The 19,836-nt window shown below is 42.2% G+C and overlaps 1 protein-coding gene and 1 non-coding gene across 2 annotated transcripts in view; one reads left to right on the forward strand and one right to left on the reverse strand.

Annotated features, from left to right (window-relative positions):
- The window catches only part of LOC125769622 (Krueppel-like factor luna), a 136,436-nt gene extending 122,113 nt beyond the window's left edge, over window positions 1-14,323 (reverse strand). Inside the window, exon 1 of the mRNA XM_049438418.1 lies at window positions 11,205-14,323. Within this exon, the coding sequence (XP_049294375.1) occupies window positions 11,205-11,216 (12 nt within the window). The 5' untranslated portion in view covers window positions 11,217-14,323. The remainder of the gene's footprint in view (window positions 1-11,204) is intronic.
- A 4,589-nt stretch (window positions 14,324-18,912) lies between these two features.
- Trnal-cag (transfer RNA leucine (anticodon CAG)) lies at window positions 18,913-18,995 on the forward strand. Its single transcript has one exon. It is a non-coding gene; the product is annotated as a tRNA-Leu (tRNA).
- The last annotated feature ends 841 nt before the right edge of the window (window positions 18,996-19,836 follow it).

Genomic DNA, 19,836 nt, shown 5'->3' on the forward strand with positions numbered 1-19,836 from the left:
ACAAATTACAAATAATTAGAATTACAAATAATATTTTTTATAATTTTCTGATAAAGCCATCCTACAAAATCACGCATAAAAAGTGGTATTCATTATGATCATATTGATAACTGTCTGTAGCTATTCTATAATTTTGTTGACATTTTCGCAATCAAGTATAATAGTGTATATCTGACATAAACGATAATTTCCTAATTTATACTTCATTCATTACACCTTATAAGACAAGTGTCTTATCTAATTAACCATTGGAATTTTTATTTCAAATTAATTATTAATTACTGACGATTGCATCACAGTTCACCATCTATCCATTTACACGACCGCCTATTGAAGGCATATGAAATCGCACACAAAGCCAAAGTGCCACTTAAACGCCACCACATAGTGTAACCGCAGAATTCCTTTATATACAAATCATCTTAGTACGCCCGAAGCGCATGTGCCAAACAACGATATGTCGAGCACATGTGGTCCTTCTGTCCCGTTTAGCCAATTCGGCGAAAGAAATATGCTTTGGCCAACGTCATCACTATCATCATCATCATCAGCACCATCATCGTAGTGCCCAGCGGAGCTCGTGCGATCTCGCCATCTTGTAAGCCTGCGTAGGTAACTGCGGCTGGCGGCGAAACCATAAAAGCCAAATCAATCACTTATGGGATTTAATAACGCCACAAAGCCGGTCCGAACCAAACGAGCATCAAAATGCGGGTAAAGAAAAATAGACAGAAAAACACACACACACACACACACATCTGAAACCCACCCATTGCTTTATGGAAAGAGGAAAAGCTAAACCTGACCGCTACGGCTGCAAACGCGCACCTCACACAGGTATCGCCTTCCCGATCGGATGGTCGCGTACTTCTTGTAAGTATCCGCACACGCTACCGCAGCAGCAAGTTGTGGTTTTTGATTTTTTATTTTTTTCGATCCCTTCAGCCACCACGCAATCTGGCGTGAAGAATACGAGCTCCGCGAACAGTATCCCCCGTTGGAGCGGAGACCTTACGAAAGACACTCCAACAATCACCAAAGATAACGGATCTGGTCTGCAATGGTATGAGCGGTCCGAGTACCAATGACGGACAGGGAAGAAAAAAAGGGCGCAATAGAAAGGCCCGATAGAGAAACGATAGCACGATGAAACTATTATTAATTAAATAAAATCAAATTACATTAATCAGAAGTGTGTTTTTAATTCCTACACTTTCCCGGGCGCGATTAAAATCGATCGCGAGCTCTCATTCAAAAAGGCGTAACCACTTTATGTCAAAAGTGGGCATTCTTGGGCAGTACGCTAGGTTTAGCCTACATGGTTCAGGTGCACAGTAACGAAGCAACAGTAGCATTCGGCTGGTGTGCCGATTGCATTCGAAGATTGGTTCCCGATCGCCGATTGCTTTGATATAGACCTACCTCTACAAGGATAGGTGTAGTGGATGTTTTCGGGCGTCTAGCTCTCGTTTGAGGACCGGCGTGGATGTCGAATGAGGTTAGGATCGTTCAGAATCGACGATCGACGGCAAATTGCTGGTAGCACCAATCCGATCACTTATCATCCAACTGTCTCCGTTTGTCCGTTTTTGGGATTCCGACGGCTCTGGCGGCTTCTTTTTCAACCACCTTCGCCATCGGTAAAGCAACCACCTAGTGTACCCATCGTATGGGCGCACGGTTCGCGAACGAACCGACCTGCTCCGGGAGCACTTGTCCCCACCGGTTTGGCGGCGATATCGCTCTAAATTGGCTATAACTTAATCGGTTGTTAATATGGCGCACCGCAGGTGGTGCACGGGCCGCCCACTTTTGATATCGTGCCGTGAGGTTCACAGCTGTGGAGGACTTTGTCTCGAGCCACATTTCAAGGGGTGGCAAAACAGTCCTGTCCAGGGTGATGCACGTTATCAAAGATGAAAGTTTAGCACGCACGAATTCATTCTCTGACAGAGCACGACCGCTTTTAATAGAAATACAACGTTTGCACACGATAGGGTGAGAAAAATCCACAGAAAGTTACAAGCGAATTAATGGAATGCGTGCACAACTCAGGCGCATGTTGGAATTTAGAAGAGTGCTGTTGTATAATTGGAAAGTGTACCGTATAAGGTGACGATAAACGGTTGCAACCTTTCAACCTACCGTTTTGAGCCAAAGATACCCACCCAATACCAAATGCGCCCTCTGGCGGATTATTGATTTCGAAGCTGTTAAATTCCGGTTAGTAGGATAAGGTGAGTATTTTGAGCGCATACTATCAGGCCGTTCTTTTCGTCTACCCACCATCGAACACTCTCTTTCACATCCCATCTAACGCATCTATCGTGGGACGGTTAAACGGCTTCGTATAATTATTATTGATATCTTTATGATGAAGCTGTCATAATACCTGTCATCAGCTGTCATAAAAGTGTTAGCAAAGTCGTTTTGAGATGCCATTCGGTGGAATTTCTCTCTCTCTTTTTCACTCCCTCTCTCTCTCTCACGCGTTCCCTCTCCGCTTCACTTCCTTTAATTGTCACCTGTTTCTTTTTTATCTTCAGTGCGGCGATGCGTGCGCGGTCAAGCGAACGCCAGTGTGAAGTATGTGTGGTCGGTGCGACACACACTCCGCACTTATCGCGCGTTAAGGTTCTTCGCATTTTCCGCCTGTCGTTAAATAATAAAATTATTACCATCGCTCCTTGTCTCAGTGGGCCATCAAATGGTAAAGTGTTGAGATGAAGGTAGATGAAAAAATGAGATCGTTTTCAGGTGTGCGAGCGGCCTCACTTACAAGTGTGACAACGCACAGGTTCTTGAAGCGGTAGTTTCGTCCGAAAAAAGGTTTGAAAGCGTATCTGTTCTGCGAATGACCATGGCCCTATGGCCAGTGCTTAAGAAGCAGAGCAAATTAAATCGTCTCATATAGCAGTTCCCTGATTCTACTGTTGCACGTCTAAGATCCTCCACCCCTTATGGCTCGTTGCGCCGGTTAAAGTGTCGTAATGGCTTTTTACTTGCATTACGGTTTGATTTTTTTGTCCCCTTCCTTTTTTTTGTTACCTTGCCTTCCGCCAAGACGTTCTGAGCAGAGGATTTAAATTTAATGACTTACTCTAATGAATTATTCAGACCGACCACGCGTAGAAACCAACGTGTCGGTCGGAGCGTGAGCTCCGGACTGTATATCCACGTAAACACGTTGGATCTAAGTGCAGCAACAGTAACAAAAAAAATCTGTAGGGTGTGTTCTACCGGGCGTCTATCACTTCGGCACCACATTCGCAGATCGACTGTAAGAAGATCGTAGGACTTTTACTTTCGCGCTTGGGCGCGGTTCTACGTTGTAGCTTTAGCATCGCTGCGGAACCCGTAGTTGCGCTTGGCTGATGTTCGAATCCTATTAACTATGTGCGCATAATGTTTCACCAACGAACCGTTACTTCCTTTGGCTTTGCGAGTCAACAACAAAACGAAACATTTGTTTTCCTAAAGTTTCGGTACAATACACGAGTGAACACGAAAGATAAAAAGGTGATTTCAATGATATCTTCTGATAGCCCATGAAATTCTAATATGCTGTTCACTTCATCTAAAAACCACACACAAAACAAAATTAAACAAATGTGTTTGATCAATCAAAAATAGTTCTAGTACAAAGTCTTAAAAATATATATCTCATTTTACTAAACTTATCTGCTCCATCCCGACACAACTGTAACAAGATTAAAATCACTTAAACTCTGTATTACTTATGTACAATAATTTGTTAATTAACAACGAGTACTATCAGCAGCTACAACATTAATCTGTTTAATTATCACTTCATTAGCACTACTCTACCTCTACTTACAGTTCCTTATCTCACGAGCTATGTTAAAATAAATCGCAAAATCTAGCCAGCTTCTAGATGCTGCAACGGAAAGAAGTGAAAACAGCTAAACGCAATCGACACCTACATGGTAATTGCTGAGATTTTTTGTTACTTCTTAGCTTCATGACGTTACGTTTACGATCACTTTTTGCGAGCTCATTATTCGGAGTAAATGGAAATGACTTCGTCTAATTGCTATAATTTCATGTGTGGTACATTAAAAAACCCGCGAGCTCAAGGTCATAGATTCCATTAAATTTGGAGGCTATCATTCGGTCTTTATTCAGTTAGGTTCTTTTGAATGGTAAGAAGCGCTTAAGTGAAAAATGTCAATAAACATTATAATTTAATTTAACTCTTTTGTCTAATTCAATTCAAATTTCGCCTTATATAAATTTTGCAACACTTGATTTTAAACAAAAGCCAAGCCTATTCTTTAGCTCGTTGAAATCTCCTGTAAAGCCATTTTTGACGATATAAACCGACAGAAGGAAATCATTAAAATTGATCAAATATATATGTTTAAAAAAAACCGGCCCAAAACAACAGATTGCATATCTGATTACCATGCGTCGTGATCAAATCTTCTCGAACCATTTAACGAATCGATTTTAAGGAAGGTTAATTGAGCCGTTTTGTACGTGCCCGAAACGTTTCAACAGCTTGCTTCAAAAATAAAACGGACCAGCTATTCGTTCGTATCTCATCCAGCTGCCCCGGCTGGGTTCATCTCAACTATCAAATGTCACACGGGCAGGATGTGGTGGCAATCCTGCCTGTTGCGGGAATCCTTGGCGCTGCGTTGCCCACCAAAAAGGTGACGTTTTGTTGGTTCGTTAAGATACGGATCTTCCGTTTAGCACACGCGCCGCAGCGAGGGCACCGTGAGTCACAGCAGTCGGTGAGGTTTGAAATAGAAGCAACACAGCTCAGAAGAAAAAAAACGATCTGACGTTTCCCACCCTTACTGCGATTTATTTTTCTACCTCATCTTGTCGGTAAATCGGTTTTCATATGGCGTGTCGCGATCGGTTCAGTTGCGGGACTCGGGCATTGGGACCCACAAATCGTGTCAGCCGGGATGGGAAGAAGATCATCTTCGTGATGATGCCGGCGATGAGCGCCAGCGCCCCAAAACACTCAAATCCCAGCCCAGCCCAGCCGTTCCCAAAAACGTTACACAGCACAACACGCCTTCACGGCATAAGGTCGCGCTGTCTGTTAGGATCGTGTCGTGAACCCTCGTCAGCACCATCAGCGATCTATGGCGCGAACTTGTGCGATCCCACGCCCCGCGATCTTTCGTGTCGTTTATGTGGCCTTTCTTTCCAAACCCGCCTGCGAAACGCCCGACGGCCCCGACCGCCATGCACCGTGTGTCGTTAATCAATCAATAGCTGGCGCGTCTCTGGCAGGGCGGCAGCACGACCCATTCTCGATTCCGGCCCATACAGACAGACCAAGAAGCGGCCCCGAGAAGCGATCCAAAAATTACATTAGGTTACATAAATCTTTAGCTTATTAAAAACGAGTTAAGCTTTCCGTTTCGTTTCACCCGTTTCTTTTCTGTTGCTTCCATCTCTTCGTCTTCAATTTCTTGGGAAAAAGTTACCCTTATGATGGGAGTCTATTCGCAATCACCCTTCGTTCCAATCTTTCCTCGAGGTTTTGGTTGATCTTACTAGCACTCGGAATCGATCGGAAAGGCGCTTCCCTGCATGATCGGATGGGTGTAAGCGGCACAGTATGCTACACTCAGCAACCTTTTTAGACTACTTGAGAGTAATGAGTTTTCTGGTGACCATGCACTGAAGATGACACCATTCAAAAGGTGGAACAGTTGGAATCTACGCTTCGTGCGTTGGTTTACGAAGCGCCTCAAAGCCAAAAAAAACATGTCACACGCATCGTCTTGTAACATCCAAAAATTAAACTCCTTTCACACACTCGGTACAAGCTCTCCATACATCGGTAGGCTTTTTTTTTTTTAGGATGACCCCGGCCAACTCGGGAGCCAGCGAAAACACGTTGTTATTTTTTACGATATTGATCAATATCTGGCTGCTTCTTCGCTACAGTAAGATGTTCTTTTTCGAAACCGTTTGAGGTATTAAATTGCATCTCCTATGGAAGAAGCTGCATCCACACGACAATAAATGACTGAGAGTGAATTTTATGACAATATTCAAACCTATCACAGGAAACTGAAGGACGATCGATGTTATGTATCATTAAATGATGTTGTGTATCATTATGCTGTGTGGTTTTCATTCCCTTTGTTTTCTTTTGCACACATTTTTATCGATTAATGATAAACAAAATTAAGAGCTCATTAGTTGCAAAATATAAATACGGTTACAGATTGTTTTTTGTTGCTGTTTTCGGAATGGCCAGACCGTATCTAAAATATAATGTGTTCAAACTTTTACAACCAAAATATTTTCCTCCAAAACTACACCTTGAGTTGTTCCACTATCGGTACGGTATGAAGATAATTAGATGAAATATGTCTTGAGGGGCGGCTCGGTGGTGCATGTGATAAACGGCGCCAGTCCACACGGCCGGACCGGGTTCAAATCCCATTCGGACCGTCCCCCCGTAGCAAGGACTGACTATCTGGCTACGTGGTAAAATAAGTCTAGTAAGCCAGAAATGGCCGGCGTGACCTGTAAAGGTCGTTAAAGCCAAGAAGAGATGTCTTGATTAGTTTTTCAACGCATTTTTTTTTCGTTATTCTTTATCGAACAAAACCTATCAGTTTATTGGCGGTTGTTAACTGACGAATTATTTCCATCGATAACGACATAAATCTCCCATTGTTCCTGCCAAATATTTTACCACAATTAGTCCCATCCTAATACCCCATAAATCCCATCAGGGGCAGGTTAGTTCGTTTCATCGACAGCCGAACATGCAGAAGGAAAAATTCAACCCAACCAACCATGATCGGCTTGATAAATGTTCGCTGAAAGCACAACAAAAAAACATTCACACATAGGAACAACAGCAAACAACAACACAATCCAATCCTCATCCCCATCCAATGTGAAAAGCACGAGCAATAAAATCGATGGATCTTCTCAATTTTGCAAAGCAAGCAAAAAAATAAAAGCCACAACACATCCTCCGAAATATCTCCCCGAATGACAAATACCCACCAGTTGCTCGGTGGACAACGCTGGCAGTAGATCGATCGGGGCAAAATTGTAAACGACTGCTGCCGTTACTACTACCGCATCGGCAGCAGCGGTGCTACTCTGCTGGGTCAGCGAGGGAAGCATCTCATGGGGTGATAAAGTCAACGGTTATGAATATTCATGCCATCGTGCTTTCGATACCGATGCAAAGGCAATATACATATTTTGTGAATAACTAAATCTGATGGATGACGAGTAAGACGAACGGAAAAGTGCAACCCGAGCGTGAAGATGAAGGAAAATTGCAACAAAAAAAGGAGAGTAGAAGCAGCAGAATAGTGACAAACACTATTGGGTATGAGTTCTTCTTCTGTGCGGTAAAGTTTGTTTTCCTTCATTTTAACTTAAGTGCCTGAAACGAAAATCTGGCAACGATGGTAAATCAATATCACTAAGCTAACGGTGCCTATCGGTTGTGGGTCATAAGATAAGCGGTTGCAAATGATACGTATGAAATCTGTTTTGCTTCGAGCTATCTAAAAATGTTGAACAGACATACTACGCATAATTTATGATAGAAAACATGATTGATATAATGTAATTTTTGATTTCGTAATTGCAATGAGTTTGAAGAAAAAAATCAATTATGTCCTTATTGTTATTCAAAAATATGAAAAAAATCATGGCTTTTTTGCTCCTTATTTTCTGGTGGTTCGCAGAGAAATACACGTAGTTTCAATTATACTGAAGTTTTTCATTCATATGTTCAGGAATTTAGAATTAATTAATTATTTACTATCTTTGTAAAATTTATTGTTCTAATTGTCGGTAAACGCTCGATGTGAGCGATGTGATCAGATTTTACTATCTTCTCAAAACTTACCCTACAAGGCACCCTGCTGTCGTTTCAAATCATTCCTCCACATTTCGATTATAGTAAATTCAGTTTTTTTCTGTTTGAATTCCACCTAGTTCCTCAATCCGCCCATTATCGTGCGTATGATGCAGCCAGCAGCCAAACCTTCCACCGTCACGTCTGGGCTTGATGGCAGGCTGGCTACCGCAAAGGTCATTTTTAATGGTCACTTAGGAGGGCAACACATTTTTTCGGAAACAGGGAAAAAAGATGAAGAATGAGAAGGTCGGACATAGTGGGAGGAGACGATACAACCATCTCCTCCATGGACCCTAGTACGGCGTGGTAATGAGTTTCTGGGGGAGTGTATGATAACAAAAAAAACCCGACTTCCATACGCACTGACGCTGATGAAGCAAAATAATTACCACTTCGCTGTGTTCTGTGCCCTTGATGCTAAAAAAGTTTTTTTTTATATGACCGATCTAACCAAAAAAAGTTTTAAGCAACGCATTTGAGTTAGTGATAATGAATTAAGAAATGTGTCAAAAATTCTTCTTGATTTTCACGTCTAAACACAACAACTTCCTAAATATGATAAACCTTTCCACAGTGTGTATGTTAGGGGTTTTCAAAACTGATAAAAAAGGTGTGCAAAAACTCTGGCGTGTTTTGCTACACGGCGCTTTACACTAATTCATCTTCCTTTAAGCTGACAGGTTGCCCCTTTCGGATTTGGCCCCCTGTCATGAACCGTTTAACCCCGAACGCTGCTAATAAGCAACTGCATCCATCGCCGACGCTCGTAGGCCCGGAAGAAATATTCAAAAGAGGCAAAAACACGCCTAACCGATCGTACACGTTTGCATACGAGCGAGTGAATGCATACGCCATGTGGTTACGCCTGAATAAATCCGGCTAAATCGGTTAGGACTGGACCAGATTTCTTGGTGCAGTGACTCTGTTACTATTTGAATTCATTTTCTTCCCACTTTTCGTTTGCACTAGGCATGGTGGTTTTTATTTTGAACCACATTTTTTATGTTCTCTATTTGTTCGGGTTTTTTACCTCTAATTCAATAGAAACAAAAATAAGCTTCCAAACTCCTGAAGGCGCGGGACTGTCATGCCTTCGTTCACCGGATTCACATGAGAAAAAAGTTCCTCACGAGTTCACGAGAAAGCATTGATTTTGTCCCGTTCAAATAGCAGCACCCACCAACAGTTTACCGAATTCTGCTTCAACTATACAGAGAAAAAAAATCGAAAAGAAATATAAACGAAAATCTAATCACGACATTCATCTTCTAATGTAATTAATGCGAAAACGTGTCGTTCGCGTTACGCCGACGATGATGACGGTGACGATCGTCCGCAACCGCCAGCATCGCGAACCAGGGGATTGGCCCCATGAAGATGTAGGTGAATTTGTAGCTCACTGATGTATCCCACTAGTCAGATATTGCTTCCAGTTTTCGGGAGAACCCCTCCAGCACAACCCTTCGAAACGGTTCCGTTTTGGATAGAGTTGGGTTGGGTCGGGCGGTGATTTTGTTTCGCCGCGGTTCTGCCGCCTTTTAAGCAAAACGGGCACACCTTTCGCCTTTTTCATACGAGTTTTTTTTGTGAGCTTTGGTAATGGAAGAACTCATATGAGTAGGAACCGAGCGGTTAAGCAGTGGCGTACATTAGCGATGATGTTATAGCGGGTAAACAGTGGATTAAGTTGCCGCCCCAGAAGTTTGGGTGGCAACTAAATACCCGAACAATTAGTTAATGTTGAGGGAAGGGACGAACAAAGACTTGTTTGTTGAAGCTTAACTGCTGAAATAAGCGACTTAAGTGCATGTCAGACACTTTTGTATGATATGAATTGTTTTTTTTTTTCAAGTGTTCCTGTGAGGTTGTTCATTAAGTAACACTATTATTAAATAATTAAAGTAAATTATTTAATAATTTATTTTTAACTCCATTTGTATTGAACTGTATTACATTTTTTGAGCTCAAAATCACTTTTTATTGCTCGTGGCTTTTTATATGTTAAATTATGTATATATGGATAATATATAAATAAAATATATTTCTTCTCTTAATAAAAGAACGTCTTAGTACCTAATATAACGGATAATCATGAAGTAATGGGTATCTAGCAAATTAAGTAAATAGAGTATGATATCGTTTAAACAAAAATTATTCTATTTTATACTCAAGCAATCCCATTACGGGGTGTGTTAAAAAATTGATTTTGCACATTTTGTTCAGTGAGTTAAAAGTGTTTCGATATAAAAACATCTACCAATGACATGCAGTATTTTCCTTTCGGACCACCCTTGAGATTGTTTTTTTTACATTGTATGATGGGAGTTTAAATTATTAACGAATGGCAAAAACGTCCAATTTCAAATAAGAGCAAAACCTGCGCCAAATCTCACCTTCATCGTCTATCTTCTTTTCGCAAATCTAGAACGAACGCTTCAAACGATCGTGTGGTTTGGGTCTGCTCCGGTACTTCAAGTACAATACACTCTTTATCAACCAATCATAATGGCCGAGTGACACACGTTCGCTTCAGCGCAATTATTGATATGCATATTTCAAGATCAAGTGTGTGCATGTGTGGTGCTCAAGACACTTGGTTAACCTTTCAAGGCCATCAGAAAACCTGGCGGCGTGCCTGGTCAGCCAAATACTAGTCGGCGATGCCCACACTCTTCGCTTTAGGGCTCCCTTCGGCAAAACCGAACGACAAAGACCCGACCGACTAATGAGAGTGGCAATTGTCAATTACGGATTGGTTGTGCCGTTTTATTTCATCGATAAACGCTACCTAATAATGACAGTCGTATTTTATTGTCACATATGTACGCCCGTTTGATCGTCTGTCCTTCGGTTTGTCCAGGCGCCAAGACGTCAGGTGGGAGTCGGTTGTGGAAGCTGCCGGGTCAGGCAGGAACTCGGCCGTTCCGTAATCGTATAGCTACGCGCACGAGAACAGGTGGAAGGTTTCACCGCCGGTGCTTACGGCACTGATTTTATTCAGCCTGATCATGATCATGAGTGTCCTCAGCCCCAGGGAGACCCAGAAGCTTTGCACGGTTGCTCCAGTATCCTTTCACCGTTGAGGTGCCTTCGAGGAAGGACGAGCGGTTCCCGGGGGGAGGCCCTGGAAACCTTGACCGTAAGCAGACCGAACCATAGGCGGTAAGAGATCCGTTTGCAAACGGTGCAGGTTGCAAACAGACACCTTTTGTGTCGGTGTACTGCTCCCTCAGAATGCTTGGGCAGGGGCATCGAGAATAATGTCCCGAACAAGCGTAAAGTTAGTTCAGCACAATAGAACAGCGGCACTTACCATGTAAACCATTAAAATTCCAGTACGCCGTATCAAAATGATAATCCTTGTGCGGTGACAGTGACGATGTCCGCAGTAGCAATCACGCTGTGAGACTCCAGCGTTTTGGTGAACGATGGCGATGCGGACGATAATGATGATGATGATGGAGGGAGAATCACCGATGACGATCGGTTACTGCAGCAGTACCACATCGAAACATCCGGGAGAGTGTATTCCACGTGTAAAGCAGAGGTCTAGTGAGCTTGTTTCTGGTGCCAGCGGTAGTACTAACAGCAACTGCACTATGTTGTATGCGGCTACCGACTGACAATCACCGCAACGAGATTAGCATTAACGGACAATCACACAACAACACGCACACGCTTTGCTCTCTCTCTTTCTCTTTCTATCTTAGCACATCGGATTCTGAGCCAAGAATCTTCTACACGATTTCACACGCAACTAATATTTCACACTTTTGCAATGCACTCCGTCAAGCACGCTGTATCAGGGGTCAGTAGGATTTTGTTTTTGGTCACACGCAAATACACAGAAGCGTTCAATCTCTTTTTGCCGCTGCGTACCTCGTAACTATACATTAGCGTCTCAAGAGAGCCATTACGTCGATTATGTATCGTATGTGACTTCCGTCAAAAGGTAGTCCTCTTGGTGAAGAATTCTGACACAGTATATGATCCGTGAAAACTGGTAGCAAAATACACTTGGTGTGTATATTGTCAACTCAAGACAAACAGTTGGTGTCGTTAATGCCCTTTTAATTGGTCACTGTCGTTTCGGAGCCCGATCAGGTCAGAGTGTGGAGCTACAGCCCTCACCGAGGAAGTGAGGCATTTCAAGAACCTCTAGAAACTGGCCAATACGGTTTTGTAGGAGCACAGGAACGAATAGTAATCGCACACCTTAATTCGTACCCGGTTGGAGCCAAGTTTTAGCATACGAGTTTACCGGACAGGTACCGCTCACAGGTACGGAAAGAGACCGCGACGTGTCTAGGGATGTGGAAGACGTGGTTGGCGGCAACTTGGCTAGAACGTTGCAGCGTACCAGCCGTTCGCGATCTTCGAGGTCTCCAATGTTTCGGTGGACACCACAGTTTTTCACGATGCCCGTTCACACCCAGTAGTGACCGGCAGTGGAAACCGGTACCAGCGTGCGGGTACGTGAAAGAAACTGCTAGCACGACAACCTTCTACCTGTCCCCCTGTGCTTGCTTGGGCCCTTTCATGTAGGGGCATGTATTATTATTCTTGAACCTCCGAGTAGCCGCAGTAGCCGGAGTCTTTTGCACCAGTGGCGGCAGGTTTTGTTGTTTTGCTGCGGACACAACTGGTTCGGTGCGATTTGTGCAGTACCTTTCAAACAGGTTCGTTCCGATCGTGGCGAAGGCGCGTTAGAGTTGTTGCCTTCGCGTTGCGTTTAGATCTGCGTTTTCATTTATTTTTTTTTTGTTTTGTTGCTATTTTCTACGTTCCAAACGCGAAGGTGCACATGGACCTGGGGGTAGGTCTGCCTTTTTTTCCTGCGGCTGCATTCATCGACTACTACCGGAACTGAAGGGCTATGCGAAGAGTTTCGATAACGGAAATCTCGCTTGAGCTTGAGATCGTACAGTAAAGAACGCCACTTTGGAAGTTTTGGAAGGGTAAATAACACTCGCGGACACAAGTTTGAGAATTGGGTATTTTTTTCACGCACACCAAACACTACTCTACAGATCTACACGTCACTAAACGCTATCGATTTCCTTATAACACTAATACTGGCCTTAATCGATAGTGAGTGTTTTATTTACATTGCGAAGCAGCTGAATGCGTCGATCACCTCAGCAAGTGGTGTGGTGTTAATTTACGTTTTGTTTTCTTTTGTTTATAAGAACACTGCTCAAAATTAATCGGGCATGATGTTTGCAGATGAGGTTTACAATTTACCAAACTTTAGTTTTACACGATCACGTTTAGTATTCTTTGCATCTTCGGCGCACTATTATATATTGTAGACATTATCCACTGGCCTAAGAACACACTGTCGCAGAACAGAACCTTAGACAATCATATATCCTTGTGCAGAATACACATCTTTACTTCCATTCACTTTAACTCCAACGCGACCATCAACACCTAACTACACGGAAAGGGTCAACATGCTTCACTACACCGAACCACTCCCTTCTTTACGCCGCAAATTCGTTCCGTGCGGGAATGGACCATAAATTGATCCTAATTCGTGCGATAATAACAGTAATCTTGCCAACCAGCCTCATCAGCCGTCGTGGTATGGCTACTGGAGCACCCGGAGTCTCACAAGGGTTTCGGTCGGGCAGGTGATCTGGCTGAAGCCTGACCGTGGTGTGTTACACGCGGCTCGTTTGCACTCACACTTTAATTGTTGTAATTGCAGGTATTTACGTTTTGGAAATTTGCATCCTTCACCAGCTTCCGTGAGCACATGTGGACGATCGTGTATGCATGTATGTTTTTAAATCCGTCTCGTTTCACTGCACACACCAGTTGATGAATGAAAAAGGTTTTACAAGATTTCCAGCTGCTTCGAAGGACATTCGAACGGGAAGAACTTGCTCACGGCATAGATAATCGTTTACACTGGATTGAACCTTGATCACTTTTCTTCTGATGGCAAAATGGAATGAAGCACCAGTTACGACGAGGTACAATAGATACACAAACGAATAATTTCAACGACGTGCATGAAAGGAACCTTTCGGGGTTGACAAACTTCGCATTCCATTAAAATGGCAGGGATCTATCGTCTCGATATTCTTATCTCCTTTCTCGTGAATGGGTAGTGGAAATGGGTGTTTTCCACCCGTCGAATGTTCCTCTAACTTAATCCGTCCCGGTTAAAGGCCGCACACGTGACTGATCGTTTGAAACGCGTCTAAATCACTCAGCGTTAAGCGTTTCGCGTGCGGTAGATCATTTTTATATTAAACAGCATGAATCACATGCAACCAAAGCGGAAAGTAAAGGATGCACCAGGAAGCGCAATTTAAGACGGGAAACGATGTAAAAACGCGTAGTTGAAACTGAACCGCCACAAGCTAGCTTCACGCGAAACACGTCCTGCCGTCGCGCGGGACAGCTCAATACTGAAAATGAAAAGCGCAAAACAAAACACAAACCGCAAACCAGCCGACGACATGCGGCCGTGCAACTCGCCCAGCCAGTGGTGAGCTGCACGAGCGAGCGAGCGGCGAACCTTCGAAACGGGGCCTGCTAAGAGTTTTTGGCTTCGATCGTCTCGACCGCTGCGGAACGGCCAGAAGTCAGTCAGTCGGTCGATCGGTCGAACGCGTCTGTCGTCGTGGGTGCAGCTATTCGAGTTGGGGGGTAGATGTGGTGGAGGGTGGGGAAATGGAAAATTGTGAGAAAAAGCTTGCCACCCGCCACGGGCGCACTCAGCTGAGCGCACTACAGGTGAGACTTGCGGTGTTCTCCACGTGCGAAAGGGAGCAATATAGAAACACTGACAGCATCCCTCGCGAGAAACGGAACGGTATCTGGCGCCGAGTTGATCCTCTGCGGAGTAAGAGCTTGAAGCAAGAAGGAAAGAAGAGAACTTGAGAGTAAGATATTCGTTTCTTTGAGAAAGAGATTTGATATGGTGGGACAGCATATATTATTCTCCAGCATACAGCATCCAAGTTTTGATTCGATGAGAGACTGACGTACATCAGTTTTGGTATGACCGATCGTTTATCTTTATCTCTCGCAAGCATCAGGGATGTCACAATGAATCGTCTTTTTTAAGCAATTAATTCAGTTCCAATATTGAACAAACATTTGTAAAGCTGTTATACAAAATTTATTCGTTGAATGTTTATCTAATTTTTTTTGTTTTGGCAGCATTACTCTATTTTTCGGTTCCCCGTTTTTCTATGTATGAAAATATAATACCATTATTATAAACTTTGGAAACACACTTCATTGCTGAACTTTTAAATGCCGTGTAGAATTATGCGCATCTTACACAATTGTATACTAAGAGAATTAGTTTAGTTTATGATTAGTTTGACACCTCTGGAAAAATTACATGAGATAACCTTCAACACTAATCCTTAATCGAACGAATTAAGTTATAAAACAAATTAATAATCTGCATTATTTTACGCCCAAAATAATGTATGTTCCTAGTTAACAGTTGGTCGAAAAATTTATGCATCTATGCTTCTACTAATAATCCTTTACCATAGACAAGGTTCTACATAGTTTTGATTCTAGAAATGCTAGAGCATTTCTAAAATAATAGAGCATAAAAAATTCTTCGATGGTAGTGTTAGAAGTCTAGCTTATTACACGGGCTAATGATCTTGAAATGTTTAGACCGGTTTGGTGAGTACATTTACTATTCTACAATTCATATAGACCGAATGATCGGGTAAATTTAAGACGTTTCTCAATTATTCCTAATTACTAAGCCAGAAATTTGATATACAATTTTAAAAAGAATTGTGCAGCTACAATCGGAATTAAATGAGTAATTAAAAGTTTGTTTTTTAAACATGTAAATCTGCCTCTACAAAAATACTATTAATTCCAAAAACTACTGAATATACAATCCCATATTTGCAATAAAATCCAGTAATATCGCCACCAACGCAACATCTATGATACGCCGAATGACGATATAATCGAGTATAAACAATATAAATAAATAGATGTATTAAATGATAGGATTCATAGTTGGGGGATCTGACACTTAACTTTACACATAGAACACAAATGATCCAAGGAGTAATGCTTCTTTTTCTTTCTTGTCACAAAAGAGGCCTTGGTCTGTCATTTCTGCATTTCGCGACTTTAAATATGTATCTATAGCGACATAGTCAGTCTGAACTGCACAAAATGAATTTTTAAGGTTTAGGTCGATCTTTGACTTTGGATAAAGATAAGAAAATGTCATAAATTAATTTAAAAAAAGTTTTAACCCCTTGGTATGTATTGTTAAGTACAATGAAAGGTTCATTAAAAATATAAAGATTACTAAAATCTAAAAATGAGGCAAGCAGGCAGCTAGAGTAATTTTAAAATATTGATAGAAGAAAAAAACATCGATACACTGTATCTAAGATCGATTGGAGAAATAGTCAAGTTTAAGTGAAGTGAAACAAGTGATATATTTTTGAAACCGTCTCATTCTGAATAATGATTAAAATATCATCAATACCTCTTAGGAAGCGACAGGTTGGTGTCAGTTATGTAATTCACCGTTCAAAACGCTCCGCTTCCTATCGTTCATCCAATGCTGCTCAATCGCGCTATCCAGATGGGATGGAAAGGACTTCGATCGAAACCAGAAAAAAGGGAGGTAACCGACGAATGGGCGATGAGCGATGGTGTGAAACATCCGAAAGGTTCCAAAAATTTAGCAACTCCTGCTGTCACCTGTCCCACAGACAACCTCAACAGTACACAGCGGTGGATCATGATGCAGCATGATTAACGATCTTCGCAAACAGCTGAGCGATTGACGTATAGAGGAATAGCAGTTAGTAGTAACAACGGCAAGCAATACACACACACACAAAATCACCTTGTAGTAAAAGAAAACACAACAGCAACAAAAACAGCAAAAAATGGACAACTCCCTTCTCTTGTGCCAAGAGTTCAACCGTGAGGTCTTGTCGACATTGACCCTACGATGTCAGCGTGTTGGCGTGGCAAACGGCTCATCGGTGAGCGTTCGGTGAAGTGAAGGAAAACCTTCATCCCTCATATACCTCGATCGGAAGAACCGGTTCGAATGACGTTGAGATGGTACCAGCCTTTCCTTCCGATGCAATTTCTTACCTGATGGATTCCGGCTGGATTCGCTCCCGCAGTCACTGCTATAAACCGGTGCCGTTCCGAAAAGTGCCGTTTTAATGCTAATGATGACCATCGCTTTCGCGTCCTTTCACGCGCCACCGAAACGCACCACCCATTCGCCATGCATTCCCTGTTTCCCACCCTATTGATGCCTAATCGTGTTTATTCTCGTTGGGTGATCGTGGCCCGCGCTAGGTGTTTGGAAAGGTTTTTCTTTCACCGAAATTGATTCCTCCTGCACCAGCTGCAGTTGGGTTGGGCAGAGGTGGATCTTCCTCCCCCATCTAAGATAGGCTTCGGCAGTAAAAAAAAAGAAGCGGCGCATAATCGAACGCGAGTCAGGGACGATAATCGCGACCGCGCCGGTTGCATCGCAGGTCAACGAGGTGAGCAAAATCAGCAAATCCACTGCAGTAAAGTGAAAGGGTACGGTAAGCAAGAAAACTGCGCGGGAAAATGGATAAAATTATTTACTTATCAACCGTTGCCACTCTCGGAGCCTCACACACGTTACCTCTTCAGAGAAGATTTAGGCTTGCAGAAATCAGCAAACTTCGCACCAACTTTGCCTTGTGTAGGTGGACGAACAGGTTCCTTCGGTACGAGCAGAGCAGGAAAACCCGCTACAAAAGATGCACCGATGTCAGTGGGAAAAGGGTTCCTACTCCTCCGCAAGCACTCAACGAACTAGGAAAAACCGGTTGTCTCTGGTCGGTTGTTTATGAGCCACTTTCCAAGGAAGAGAGTGTGTGTGTGTGTATGTATGCTCGCGTGTTTTTTTCGCGATCTGCATTTTTCCACCCAAGACCACCTCCCATGCTTTTTACATTCAGTTGATGATTTGATTAGGAGGAATGTAAGGCGGAAGAATACGGGCACGTTCTTTCACCGTGTGCCCTTTGAGAGCGGGAAGAAGCTTACTCCGGGGAGCCATAAATAGCGGACTTTCAGCGGGTGGATAGTATGCGTAGAATGCAAGCGCGATAAATATACACCCAGGGTCTGGGTGAGGTTCGATGCACAGGTTTCGCCATGGAGTCTACCAGCAGTGCTGTAATTGGCTAAAAAAAAGTTTGAAGATAGGCTTCCGCGTGACTGTGTTGTTTGAATGTGTGCTTAAGACTGTCGACATTATTCATGCCGATGGCATCCTGCAGAGAAAGATAAGATAAAAGAGACGTTTCGGTAGACGAAAATGTAAATATATGTAAGAAATGTATTTATAATTGAAATAGTTTAAACAATTATGTTTAATATATTTCGTGTTAAATGATGAAATTTTTTTTATTCGGATAGAACGGCCTGGCCGTTTTGATAAATGATGAGAGTTATTGAAAATACATTTATTATGCATTTTTATTGTTGCATTTATGCATTTTTATTGACAGCATTACGCAATAAATTAAAAAAAATTGAACAAAGTTTCTAACAAAATATTTTTTAAGAATATTTATTTACTCACAATTAATATAGCATTGATTACAAATAAAAAAACTGAAATTTTGAGTTTAAAGCAAGGTATTGAGAGTTAAGCCAAGGAAAATACTGAAAGATACATTTAATTCTAGATGTACAAAAATTATAACACAATTCATTCAATTAACAAATCTTTAACCCAGAAACTCTATTTATAATTTCTAATTTGTTCTGTTCAAGAATTCACATCAAACAACACAGTTTTTCATCTGTGAAAAACTTCGTCACGTTGATCTATTTCTATATTTCTTGCAACGCGCCGCATGTGGATCTACATGCAGTACTCTTCGAGAGATTATTTTTATTACTCGCGTCGTTTGGGTGATAATTTTAGACGCAAATCAACCTAATGAGAGTTATGTTCTGCCCTACGAAATAAAATTCTTGCACGATCTCTATATCAAGTCAGGATGGCCGAGCGGTCTAAGGCGCTACGTTCAGGTCGTAGTCTACTCTGTAGGCGTGGGTTCGAATCCCACTTCTGACAACTTAAAATCCTTTTTATGATTTTTTTTAATAAAGGTGTTATAGTGCATCACTCAAGAGCCAGTGTGTTATGGTTAATCAACGACCAATGCGAAACAATTATTATTTAGCAGCATTACAGTATGAAACTTGGTCATGAAGACATTTTATCAAATTTTTAGGGAGTTTTAAAAAAATATTTGTTAGCATTAACTCACCAACATTATTTATTTTTGTTAAAAATTATGTACCGACATAAAATTGCATAAAAACATAAGCATTTCGCCGCGTTTATGAAACGATTGCTCTGCTGTGATTGAGTTCCAAAATTTACATTTTGCGTAAATTATAGAGTATGAACAACTGTTAGCGCTTTACTGTAGTGACACAAACGGTATTCCCATGCTACAACATTATAAAATTGTCACATGAGCAGTTCGGATGTGATTGTTGCTTCCTCGTTCGGTTTTCGGTCCTTTATTGAAACTACTTTTTCCATGGGGGTACGGATAAATTGCACCCCTGGATATCTTCTCACCGTTGAATCGTTCAATTGCACCCCGAAGTCATGCCAAAACATAAGAAAGCAACAGGTTGTTGATAGTCCACCCGACGAAACAGAACCCGAATAGTGTCACGAGCGGTAAAGCGCATGCGCGCTTAAAACGACGACACGAAACAACCTTTACCATGGTAAGCCCGCGTGTCAGTATATGCTGAGAAGCGGTTGCATCAAGATCCAACTTCACAACGGTCACAAAGGAACACCGTTTAATTTATCGACTATCGGCGGAATGGGTCGCTGCTTCCGTCGTGTACGCATTGTTGAAAGGGATGGTTAAGAGGCATTCTTCTCGTGCTGA

The sequence above is a fragment of the Anopheles funestus genome, chromosome 3RL (assembly GCF_943734845.2).
Source record: "Anopheles funestus chromosome 3RL, idAnoFuneDA-416_04, whole genome shotgun sequence".
Classification (NCBI taxonomy): Eukaryota; Metazoa; Arthropoda; class Insecta; order Diptera; family Culicidae; genus Anopheles; species Anopheles funestus.